The sequence below is a fragment of the Cibotium barometz genome, chromosome 27 (assembly GCF_041138505.1).
Source record: "Cibotium barometz isolate CiBa-2024 chromosome 27, ASM4113850v1, whole genome shotgun sequence".
In the NCBI taxonomy this organism is placed as follows: Eukaryota; Viridiplantae; Streptophyta; class Polypodiopsida; order Cyatheales; family Cibotiaceae; genus Cibotium; species Cibotium barometz.
The window spans coordinates 33,896,378-33,908,698 of NC_141072.1; the positions used below are offsets into that span (position 1 = coordinate 33,896,378).

The window sequence follows — 12,321 nt, forward strand, 5'->3', positions numbered from 1 at the left end:
TTAAAAATATAAATACAAACATCGACATAATTTAATTAATTTTGATTAAATTTTAATGTGCGAAGATGGGTGATAAGTTGTGGTCACTTTGAAATATATAGATAGATATATCATACACACATCTAAACACACACCACACAAACATACATACATATATATATATGTATGTATATATATATATATATATACATATATATGTATATATGTATATATATATATACACATGTATATGTATATATAAATGTAAATAAAAACACATGTATACACATACATATATGTTTTCTATTTAATTTATATTTTATTAAAAAATACTTTTTATTCTCTTTTCACCCTCCCTCATTACATCTCTCTTTATCTCTCTCCAAGCCTGCCCCATCTCACTCTCTCAAGCACATTCTACACATAGATGCAAATGTACAGACATTCATGCATATACTCACACACACACACACACACGTACACACCGCACATACACTAATCTAAACGCACTCTCTCCTCCCACACAAACTATCTCTTACGTAAAAATTATTTGTCGCCTCACATGTACACACCACACATACACTAATGAAAACACACACTATCTCCTCCTACACAAACTATCTCCTACATAGAAATTCTCAACCTCTCATGTACACATGCACTCTCTTCACGCACACATAAAAACTCTCTCTCTCTCTCTCTCACACACACACACACACACTTAAATAGATTTACACATAATTTTAATTAATTAAATTTAAGATTAAATTTTAATGATAGGGATGAGTGGTGAGGTGTGCTCACTCTGCATCTTAAATGTAATCTCTCTTTCTCTCTCACACATGCACATGCACACTATTTATATATACATGCTTACATACCTATAGATACACATATACATAATATATATAAATGTGTGTATCTGTAGGTATGTAAGCATGTATACAAAGATTTTATTGAAAGATATGAGATGAGATCTTCTTAGATTCAAATTCAAAATTGTATTGAAAAATGTGAGATTTGGCTCCTCCTCACGCTTGCAAGAGGAAAGGTTATTTTGAAATAACCCCACCACCTTTCCCCACGTGGAGGGAGGTGGGGTTGTAGTTAATCCTGTATAGATAGATTCAAAACCACATCTAGTTCATAATTTGACAAAAGCATGAGATTCAAGGCCCGGACATTCCGTGTACAGTGTCACACGCTCTAGAGATTTGCACACATACGAGCATGGCAATTTTCAAAAGACATTTAATGTCCAAGAATGTACAACATATGATACAAAATCAACCCACCAGACCCACTTCAACGTCCTGATCAGAAGACCCACCACAAACTCCTTGTCAGAAACCAAGAAATGGATCCATAAGTGCCCATTCCAGAAAATTTGAAAACCAGAAGATCCATGTCTACCCCCCTTCTGTCCAACTGCCCAAGGCACCAAGTTGATGTGGTTGTTGTCAAACATTTTACAAGCTTGCGACAGTTGACCTAATGCAAATAAACCCATCAGCATCTAAGTCATGCGGGAGACGACTGGCCATGGCCAGCTGGAGAGAGAAATCCCATAGTGCAATCAACTTCCGGTAGCTAGAAAGGCTCAAAATTTTCAGGCTTCAAAAGTTGCAGCAGGAGGGAGTCCCTTCGTCCTATACGTCAATGAGCTTGAAAAACAGTCAAGTGCTTGACATCTTGACCACCATCAATGAGCCGGCTTTCAAGTTGTTAACCGATCAAGGTAATCCCTCTCTAAGAGTGTTATGCATCCTTCCAAACTTGGCAATCTTCAGAGCTGCTGCTTGTCTGCTGCTGCATTGGAAGACTGCTGAGTTGCTCCAAACCTTCCTGATTCATTTGAAGAACTTGTGCAGTTGAAAGAATCTTGATAACCCGGACACAACTTACAAACTCGCTGCTCATAAAAAGCCATCCAATCAAAAAGCCAATCAAAGGCAATCAAAAATTTGTTTTCAATTTTTTTCCTACTGATACTCTTCATGTTTACAGTAGCGCACGTAATCACCCACATACATAGGTACATATATACATTGCACCCATGCATGCAAACAGACATGCATACAAATGTACATACACAAGCATGCGTGCATATTTATTAAACACATGTGCATACACATGTATGATGTACATATATACACAGACACATGCATGCACACATTCATGAAGGAAAGCAAAGCGGCAACTTACTCCCAAGGGTCATCCCCAACCAGTAGAATATCCCCAACATTATCCACAAACACTAGTTGCCAATACGATCTCTGAGGATCCTCTAGTTGCCCTTCTACATTGAACATCCGAGCAAGCTCCCGTCGCAACTCGTCATAGCTTTTCAACCTAGAAAGGTCTATTGACCTTCCAACAGACCCCGACTTATGAACCTACAAATACCATTTGCTAGAATTGAGCATAGATGCAACCCAAGTTGAGAGGTTTTTCAAATCTAGCAAAAGTTGCTAAGTGAAACCTTCGTAAACGTTCGGACAGGGGCTGGCACTTGTGACCAGTTGCAGTTGCGTGGCAAAACTGCCTCGTCTAGCACTCCATTAGTCATGATTCCCGCATTCATGCGACCACCATCTGGAGTTGTAGATGTGAATGATCCGGATGGTGATGAGAAGGATCCCATAATAGTGTCATTTAATGCCCTGCATGGCACGTCCTTGTTCATGTTACTAAATCTTGTTTGAAAAGACGCAGTGGCAGTTGGAAGTAGTAAAGGATTATCTGTTCACCAAAACAGTAGTGTTAGAAGACACTCTTAACACAGCAAAAACTAAACAAGACCACTAGGAGGAAGCGTGGAGATGCACTCTGACCTAAAGACTCAGGAGGAAGTGAGTACGAGCACGAAGTGACCACAGACGACGATGTATCGGACTGTCCTATTGGTATATTTGATAACATTGGTGATTCACATTGAGTGGTTTCCCTTGAGAAAGGAAACCAGCTTCCTGTAAGCTGTGTCTCTATCTGTGGTAGGCTAGACAGCACTGGCAACGAATCCTGTGAATGTGGATGATGTTGCTGTTGCTGTGGCTGTGGCTGTGGCTGGGGCTGGGGCTGGGGCTGGGGCTGGGGCTGGGGCTGTGGCTGTGGCTGTGGCTGTGGCTGTGGCTGTGGCTGTGACTGCAGCACAATATTTTGTTGCTGCTGTTGTGGCAGCTGCACCATGCTTTGATTAACTCGTAACAGACTGGAGAGCTGCCCATTATCATCTGAATTGAAAGTTCCCACATGAGTTCTTCCAAGCATGCCTTGCAACGAAAATGAGCTTGCACTTCCTGATGAAGACCCAAAGCCTAAATCTGATTCAGTAAAGGCTGTGAACGACCTAACCACAGGCATGTTAAGTGATGCTTGAGATCGACTATAAGACAGCTGTGACAATTGTGCAGGCATGTCTGAAGTCTGTGCAGTTTGCTGCTGTGTCTGTGATAAAGACTGCTGTGTTTGTGATGATAAGGACTGATGTGTCTGGGATAAGGCCTGATGTATCTGTGATAAGGCCGGCTGTGTCTGTGATAAGGACTGCTGTGACTGCCCTTGTGAGGTTGGCTGTATTACTAGCTGATGCGTCTGCTGCTGCAGCTGCTGTTGAAGCTGAGCAGGATAAAGATGTTGATGAGATAAAGGGCTCTGCAGACGTGGCTGTGCCAATGGTAGAGGTAAAGATGGCTGTGGTATTGCTAATGGAGTTGTTTGTGGAAGTGGAATTGGCTGTGAATGTGATGTTATATGTGATTGTGATTGGGTTGGTGGCAATGATGGTTGTGGAAGCGATGGCATCGGCTGCTGGTTTTGAAAAACCTGTTGTTGATGAACATTAGCCTGTGGCCACAGAATGTGCGATTGCTGTGGCTCCTGCTGCTGCAATGGTTGCTGCCGCTGTTGCAGCAATCTAAACTGCCCCTGTTGCAGCGCTGGTTGTTGCAGCACCTTGGATGCATCTATAGTCCTCAACTCCTGAAGAGCAGCTGCAGCTACTGCATCATACATATCCGGTTTAGCTGACTCTGCTCGTTGTTGGAACTGTATCCATGATGAGTCTCCACCTAGGCTTTGAAACGTGGAGCCTGCCAGGTCCCTGCTGCTACTATTCTCTCCTCGAAGCCATGTCAGGCACCTCTTCATGCTTCCTTCCATGTCACTCTCATCTCCTGAGGATTCAATAAACATGTGCAATTATTAGATAGGAAAAAGAGAGACCATCTTTATGTACAAAAGTAGATTAAAACCAAATCTTCATAGTAAGGCTGGTTACCCGTAAAGGTCCCTGCCTGTGGCAGGGACCACCTGTAAAGATTTAGACAGGCAACCTTGCTTGTCCAAAGCCCCCACCCATCCCAAAAGGCAGGGAGTTGTGTGTATCCAACCTAAACCTACCACTCGTATTCTCATAAACCAGTGCCGAAAACTTACCCAACAGACCAGGATGCGGTGGACGTTTCGGTCTCAAAGCGAACGGAGGAGGACAAATGAGAAATGGAGTGGACACAGGCTCAATCTCCCAAAGGGATACTCGATGAGGCCTTTCACCAGCACTTGACTCATCCCAGCCAACCTGCTCAAGATCAACCATGCACAAAGGTAAGCTCCATTCAAATCCTTATCTAGAAGAAATGGAAAAATGAGCTATGATGAATGGTAGCATTGATGTACATCAGAAAACAACCTAATCAACACTACATTAAACCTGCTTGATATCTACCTCAAGATTACGCCATTTGGAACCAGGCCAGCGGCTGCCATCTAGATCCCCAATTCCAGTTACAGTGCCCATATACCTGCTCAAAAAGATCAAAAGGAGTCATCTGAGCAAAATCTAGCCATTTTATTTGTGATAGGAGACAGGAGACCATTAATTATCCCACAGGCGTTACCTTCGCAAAGTTGACTCCTCGGTTTCAAAGACCATCCGGAAGCGCATCCCTACGGATACCTGAGTGAAGTGAACTGCCTTCCTATATTTTGACAATGGGATCACAAATTCTGATGGGCTTGTCCTGACAAACCACAAAAAAAACAACGATTTCTTCAGGTTTAAAAACTTGATTTATTTGACTTGAGCACACAAAAACAGGAGGACGAGCTCAGCAACAACTTATGAAAATTACCAAGGTTAAAAACCTCTCACAAGGGTAGAAGGATATTGGCAAACCTCGGATTATAGAATACTTGGAAGCGGCTGCTAGTGGCTGCAGCATGGGCTGCAGCCGCAAGCACCCCTATGTGCATGCTGTCACTTGAAAGTACAGAAGACGGCATCACAGTCTGTTGCCTACTACTGGCCCGCCGGATTCCTAGAAGCAATTGTCCTTTATCATCTCTGCAGCACACCTTTAATACATAAATGCACAACCATATCCAAGCAGTCCAAGGATTTAGCATCCCCTCAGCCCTCGCCAATACCTGAGATTATTACCTGATAAATAGCACCGAATCACCTGCTACAAGACGCTTAGCACTGACAAACACACTCCATCCTGTGGTAAGGAGATGCCTCTTTGGTTGACCTGCCAAGTTAGTTGAGTTGTTTTAGCCAAGCATCTCGTGCAAAGAAGCTAAGCACTAAGACATAATGCTAAAAAAGAGAAAGTTGCCAGATATGCATTCGAATCAACCTCGATAAATGTGCCGAAAAGTCCAGACATTATCATGCAAATCCTTGGCCCGAAGCTCTTGAGCTGGAGGCTGCTTGTTGAAATCCTGATGCAGAAAAAAACCTCCTTGTTTACATTACTTGGAACAAGACACCACACAAATGAAGCATGAAGATGGTAACACTTAGACAAGAGGTATTGATATGTTTGAGGGCATACAAGAGGAGGGAACACTTTCTCTGCAGCTCGCCTTGGAACAGAGAAACCTCCATGGGTGCTAGTGTCACTTGCGGTCAAAGTCTTACAGAAGAAATCAGTTGGCTGTCGGTTTTGAGTGCCGACATCGGGGGGCAAAAACAGTTCTTTTTCTTGCTGCAAGCACCAAAATGAAAAGTTCAGCTAGATTCATACTACCATTGTTGTTTGTTTTGAGTGCATCAAAACAACAGAGGAATACTTACTTCATTCACAGGCTGTAATGTCATTTGTGCAAAAACCTCATCAGTCTCGAGGTCCGCCTGAAAAAGATGGAGTCAAATATGAGAAATTCTTAAAATGACTCAATCCTATTTTATTTCTAGGCACCATTAGCCTGCAGTGCACACACAGACACGTGCACGCAAGTAAAAAGGTTCCCAATCTCATATCCCTCCCCTCCTCAGGCAGTTGACAGACACAGTGTGCTGACTGTTACAATCTTCGCATGGACTCGCCAAAGGTCAAAACTCTGTGGGTGATGCAAGGTGTAGCATAAGTTGGGTCAATTAAAAGTCCCAGAATAGTAGGGTTCTTACTAGGTTATGGACGGTGTGTACATAACTGAGTATTGCAATGTTGTCTAGCCCATAAGGTGGATATAGGAGTGTCAAACCGCATGTTGGTTGCCAGGTGTGGTATGGGACACAACCAGTGGTCATCCACAGGCAAAATGATCTATGATCTCCGGGCCTCACACTCCGGTGTATTCACATGTCCTTATTTCTCCTCACTAGGGGGTGGTCAAGAGCTCTTGGGCCGATGGTTGGGTTGGTAAGATCATCAGCCGCTTTCCTTGTGTATTCTAAGCATATATGTAAGTCTCTTTGGTACTAGCGACACAGGCTGGTCCTGGATTTTTACACGAGGGTGTTACAATGACCAAATATCCACTTGAAAGATCATTAATATACCATTATACAGCTCGCTAGAATGAGACTCCAAAAAAACAAAGAAATTTGAAGGTGACACCATACATGCAGTGCAACATTGTGAAGCTGGCAAACGAGTTGAGATTGAAGGTTTGGATAGTTTGGGATGTGCCCATCAACTTCTTTCAGAGTTGAAGCTGCCACCTGAACAAACAAACATACGCAGCAACAATATAGCTTCAAACTCATGTAAGAATTTGTATTTCTTGCAAGGACTGCCATAAAAACCACTAACCTGCTCACTGTGGCCCTGCGGAAAGTAAACCACAAGACTGCCAATAGATGGCAACGAAACACGGGGTCCCGCACATGCATGCCACAACTCTGAATTGACACTCCTCCTCTCCCCTGCCAAAACAACATTGCCCATATGAAAAACCACAAAAGCCTCTGGCATCTGATCTTCTCAAACCAAGAGGTTAAAAACAAACCCAGTAGGACTAAGTATCCTTGTGGCATCACCAGCCATGCAATGTGGAGCTAGGTTCACAATACTCATATGGAATCAGAAGGATGGATGTGCCATGTGGTGTTTCAAAGAACAGGTGAATAGTCAAAAGAACGGGTGAATAGGCATGTATGTATCTATCAACCCCACCACATGCAAATTCAAATACACACCGTACACAAGCAGGCTTTGAATTCTTGATCTTGCAGCAAATGCAGAGCATCCAGCTAGATCTTGAGTCCAGATTTCACAACACCACTTAAGACATCCAAAGATCTCTCTTCATTTATATAGTCCCTTTAGACTTCCACACTGGCACAAACATATTGCAGATGAACTACCAGCTAGATCTGGAGTCCAAATTCACAACACCACCAAAGCCATCCAGAGATCACTCTTCATTTATAGTCCCTTTAGACACTGGCACAAACATATTGCAGATATTCTACCAGAGACTGGTACAGAACTCCATAGCCCCACCTGACTGCCTTGGATCTACCCACTTCAAAGTAGCCATATGACTCTTTGCGTTTTCTCTCCTTAATGCCTAAAAGTAAAACCTTCCAGTGAACAAGCAGAACCTGATCTTTCTCCAACTGTCCACTTCAAGTTGGCGTTTGAACTCCATCACATGATGGGAGCACCGTCTCCTTGCACATCAGTTCCTAACCGTCATTTTCTCCTTTATCAAGTTGATCATCCAAGGGGTCTCTGACCACCGTAGATCACTTTTCCCTTAATAACAAGGCCTCCATGCTTCCTGAGATAGGACCATTTCAATCGACAAGGATTAGTGCTGCAGCTGATGAAACCAAGTTATCCGAAGACCTTTGACGCATGCTCAGTGAGGTCTGCTCCTGCACACTTTCTGGTGGAGTATCTGTAAGTTTGACAAGAGTGCCAATACCCACATTACACACGCTTCAAACACTTTGCTGATGAAAGTGATGAAAAGAATAGGTCAAAAAATGATGTCCATCTTTCACTATATCCAGCCTTCCCTTTACAGTAGATCCGCTTTCCGTGGGTGTAAATGTGCCTTCAATATAAAATCCAGATCATGTAGGAACGCTGGACCTCAGAACAGCCGATTTTGCTGCAGAAGGTGATGTGTTCCTTGGATACCAGTGCGCGTGCATGCATGCATGGTGCACACTCATGAATGCATGTGTGCGCGTGCGCACACGCGCTTGTGTGTGTGTGTGTGTGTGTGTGTGTGTGTGTGTGTGTGAGAGAGAGAGAGAGAGAGAGAGAGAGAGAGAGAGAGAGAGAGATCATCCTCATTGAAAAAACCTGGATTCAAGCCTCACTTCCAACATCATCTGATGCATCATTTGCTGGTTGATGTCAAAACAGCTCTCTCTCTCTCTCTCTCTCTCTCTCTCTCTCTCATGCAAAGGCACATTATCTCTTCAACCCATGATGGAGGCAAAGCATGCATCAATTTCTAACCCAAAAAACAAAGGACAGTCCCAACATGGGAAATCGGGTTTACCTTCCATGGGTTGCAGGTTGATTATGTCAAGATGATGGAGAGGTCGGCACTTGATATGTCAACACATAAATGCTGTGCTTTACTTCCCATATGTGCAGTGCCCTTGCTAGTTAGATTTCACTTCCTGCAGAGAACACCCTAACAGCCAACCATCCAGGCCATCTGCTGTGAACAGAAATTTCCTGCTTTGTACATGAAAATTGCAGATCTAGCACCTTGCTTCAGTAAAGACCCGCCATAGCCATAGATTTGAAAGCCAAAAAGACCCTGAAACCCTAGTCTGTGCTACCTACAACGATCCAGAGGAAACCAAACAACCAGAAGCCAGCTTTGCTGCAGGTGATCGAGTATTCCTCATCCTTGTTAATATGGAAACCCTACAATGTGAGCTCACCTTCCGCCAGGCTATGGAGAAACCCAGAATCAAAGTAGGGCTGTTAGCCAAGTCTCAAATCAAATTTCAGCTTCTTACCAGGATACGGCGAAACCCTAATTCTGCTTCTTACCAGGCTATGGAGGAGCTCTGCTCATAGCCGGCTGTGGTGGGCTTGAAGAAGAAAGGGCCCCATTGGGGTGTAGAAGGAAACGGTGTAGCAAAAAAGCCCGAGATGAGGGGGCTGTAATTTCACACAGTAACTGTGCGTGTGGCTATGGAGCTCACATAAACAAGAAAAAGGAGGGCACAGCACGATGGGAATAACGAAGGAGAAGGTGAAAAAAAATGGTTAAAAATCAAATAAAATAGTAAAGAAGAAAAGAAAAAGAGGGTGTAGTTGGAAATGCACTAATTTTATGTAATTAACGGGGCTGATGAAGGGTTAAGAGCGGGTTAGTATTGTAATCATTATTAGTGAGATGGATTAAGGTCAAACGAGAGTAGGAGACAGGAAGACAGCCAGACAGGCAGACACTCCGCCTCGCTGACGAGATAACAGGGAACCAGGTACATGTCCACCGGCTGCAGCCCGTCGACCCCACCTGCATATGCTCATACCGGTTATAGCCGGCGGGGCCGGTCGAGCCGGTTGACGTGGGGGATACACGTGGAGAGATGTCATTGGGGGAGGTCGCTCTCAGTCCGTACTGCGGTAGTGTCAGGCCATGTGATGCACCATGGAAATGGCCATGAGCAAATGATGGTCATTCATGAATCATGATGCATACCCCACGCGCTCTCCCATTAATATATGATGCGGCGGGACCCATGAAACTGTAGTCTACATCATGCATGCGGCAAAGTATACATACACATAAGTATACATGTGTACACATCATGTATGATGTGACCATGTCCATCCATGGTATAATAATATGATTTGTCAATAGTTTATAAGCACTAACATCATGCCATCTCCCTCCATGGCGCCAACCTGCCACGTATGCACTTTGGGACCTATGCCCCTTGCCTCATAATTTGTAAACAATGGTTTCCTAACCCACCAAGCCCTCCTTTTAAAAAATTAACCCAACCTTTGGTTTTTCAAATGATCCCCACCTTGGCATCAAGAGACACGTTGTCTTATTAATAAACTCCTGTTAAGGATAAAGCTTACCCCCCCCCTTCAATCAAGGGGCGTCCATGTCTATTTTCTAAACACGTTGTTGGCTCACTCTGCTGGACCCACTTTCAAACCCTTTCCATCGATCAATCATGTAAAAGGGTTGCTTGGTTGTTTCCAAGGAGGTGGCCAGAGAAGCAGCCATCTCCATCGACCCCCCCCCTCCTCCTCGGGGAGCTGATTATGGCCTTAGTTTCATGAGATAATCACAGTAGAAGATAAGGGACTACCACTTGCCATTATGAAGACCCAAATTGACACTTATGTACTAGACTTTTGATTATTCTTTCTATCTCTACAGGCCCAATGCCACATGGAAAGCTCTCCAAGCTCTCGAGTAATATGATCCCTCCTAGTTAACATGGAAAAGTCAAATCCTACCATCTCTTAAAATAATTTTGAGGGTTTAATAATCATGAAATGAAGTCACTCCTTCTCACCAACAATATAAATCATAGTAGAGGGGCACACATGCATGCACATTGCAAAATAAGAGCCATAATAAAATGTTTGTGGTGTGAGTGCTTTGCTCGACGTCTCTTTCCTTGGGAAACCAACAAACAGCTCGAAAGACTGGGGGCGGCCAAGAGTTAGACTTTACAATAGATATTTGGCATTTGAGCTCCATCGATTGCACCTAACCTCGATCCCCTCATTTGCCACATGCACCTCCTTGTAGTTTGAGCCTCACCTTCTTTTTTGCACAATCCACTACACACCAATAGCCCATGTTGACTTTAGTATTCTCCATTCTTCCTACAGAGGTTTTCATGCAGCATCGTCCACCCATCCCCTAATTATATTTATAATACCATGCCAACAACCTATAACCATGACCATTATACTTTTTTGGCTTGTCACTATCAACTTGCAATCCCATTCCTCATCATCTTGTGAACTTTGACCACGCATCAAGATGACTCCATTGCAATGTGGAAAATAAACATTGAGAAGTAGCCTCGTCTTCTCAAAGGTAATTATTTAATCATTATTTCCATGCACATCCTTCCAATTTCATAAGGGAGGTCTTATAAAGGAGCTCTACCAATGTTGATTTTCCCATAAATAATAATTTTACAATGGAAAGTGAGTTTTGAGAGTAGATTGGAGCAATTTGAGGCTTATAAGGAAAAGACCAACGAATGAAGGCTTGCTCATTAACTTTCTTTGTCAAGTCACATCAATGCTCAAGCTCACTTAAAGGTAATAAAATCAAGCATGACCTACCAAGGCTTAGTTCTTTCATGTGGCTCCATTCCCCAGCCCCTCCCCCCCCCCAAAAAAAGAAAAAAGAAAAGAAAAAAAAAGCCCCCCCAAAAAAAGAGAGAAAAGAAAAAGAAACCGCCACCACCACCCAAAAAAAAAACGATTGATGTGCAATATGATTATAAGAACAAGCAATAATGCTTTAGAAAAAATAATCTCAAGTTTTAAAATAATATCAAGTTTAAAAACTCTTACCATTTCCCATGCTAAAAAGAAATAAATACTTTTATCCTTCCCAATTTACCTTCCCAATTGATGTGCAATAATTGATGTGCAATGCAATTATAAGAACAAGCAATAATGCTTTAGAAAAAATAATAGCAAGTTTAATAACTCTTACCATTTCCCATGCTATAAATAAATAAATACTTTTAGCCCTCCCAATTTATCTAAAACCAAATTTTATCTTCTTAAATTTTTCAAAGGGCAAGTGTTTGAGTGGTAAGTTGTGGTGGTGATTTAAAAACTCCCAAAAATATAATGATGCAAGTTGTGATGTGCATTCTTCCTTTTACTATTTTTGCCTTTATGCTGTGATCATGAACACATTTTTTTTCTCACCAATTTCTCTCCCCTTTTTCTAAAAAAGATTCATTACTTCATTTGAAATATTCAAGCTAGTCTCACTAGAGCCAAAACAATCAACTAGTGGCTCTACCTTGATGTTTTCATGTGCTAGGACACTTTTAGTTTGTAAACAAAATAGAGTGAGAACAGCACCCATTGAACTAACTCTTAAGAAATATTACAATCTTTTAGGCTTTAACAA

The 12,321-nt window shown here is 42.6% G+C and overlaps 1 protein-coding gene across 3 annotated transcripts; it reads right to left on the minus strand.

The window, feature by feature from the left end:
• Positions 1-1,216: 1,216 nt before the first annotated feature.
• LOC147623319 (auxin response factor 12-like) lies at positions 1,217-9,649 on the minus strand. 3 transcript variants are annotated; one of them, XM_086821453.1, is made up of 16 exons: positions 8,728-9,094; positions 7,406-8,112; positions 7,020-7,132; positions 6,830-6,928; positions 6,059-6,115; positions 5,817-5,969; positions 5,619-5,703; positions 5,420-5,510; positions 5,156-5,323; positions 4,878-5,000; positions 4,706-4,781; positions 4,417-4,558; positions 2,814-4,154; positions 2,462-2,721; positions 2,185-2,375; positions 1,217-1,891 (listed from the first exon to the last, which is right to left on the minus strand). In XM_086821453.1, exons 5-16 carry the CDS (start codon positions 6,080-6,082, stop codon positions 1,738-1,740), a joined length of 2,808 nt encoding a protein of 935 aa, XP_086677579.1. In that variant the 5' UTR covers positions 6,083-6,115; positions 6,830-6,928; positions 7,020-7,132; positions 7,406-8,112; positions 8,728-9,094; the 3' UTR covers positions 1,217-1,737. The 3 variants fall into 3 exon arrangements, with proteins under 3 accessions (XP_086677579.1, XP_086677577.1, XP_086677578.1); XM_086821451.1 differs by having other exon boundaries at positions 7,713-8,112; positions 8,728-9,093; XM_086821452.1 differs by lacking the exon at positions 7,406-8,112 and having other exon boundaries at positions 8,728-9,649.
• Between the last annotated feature and the right edge of the window lie 2,672 nt (positions 9,650-12,321).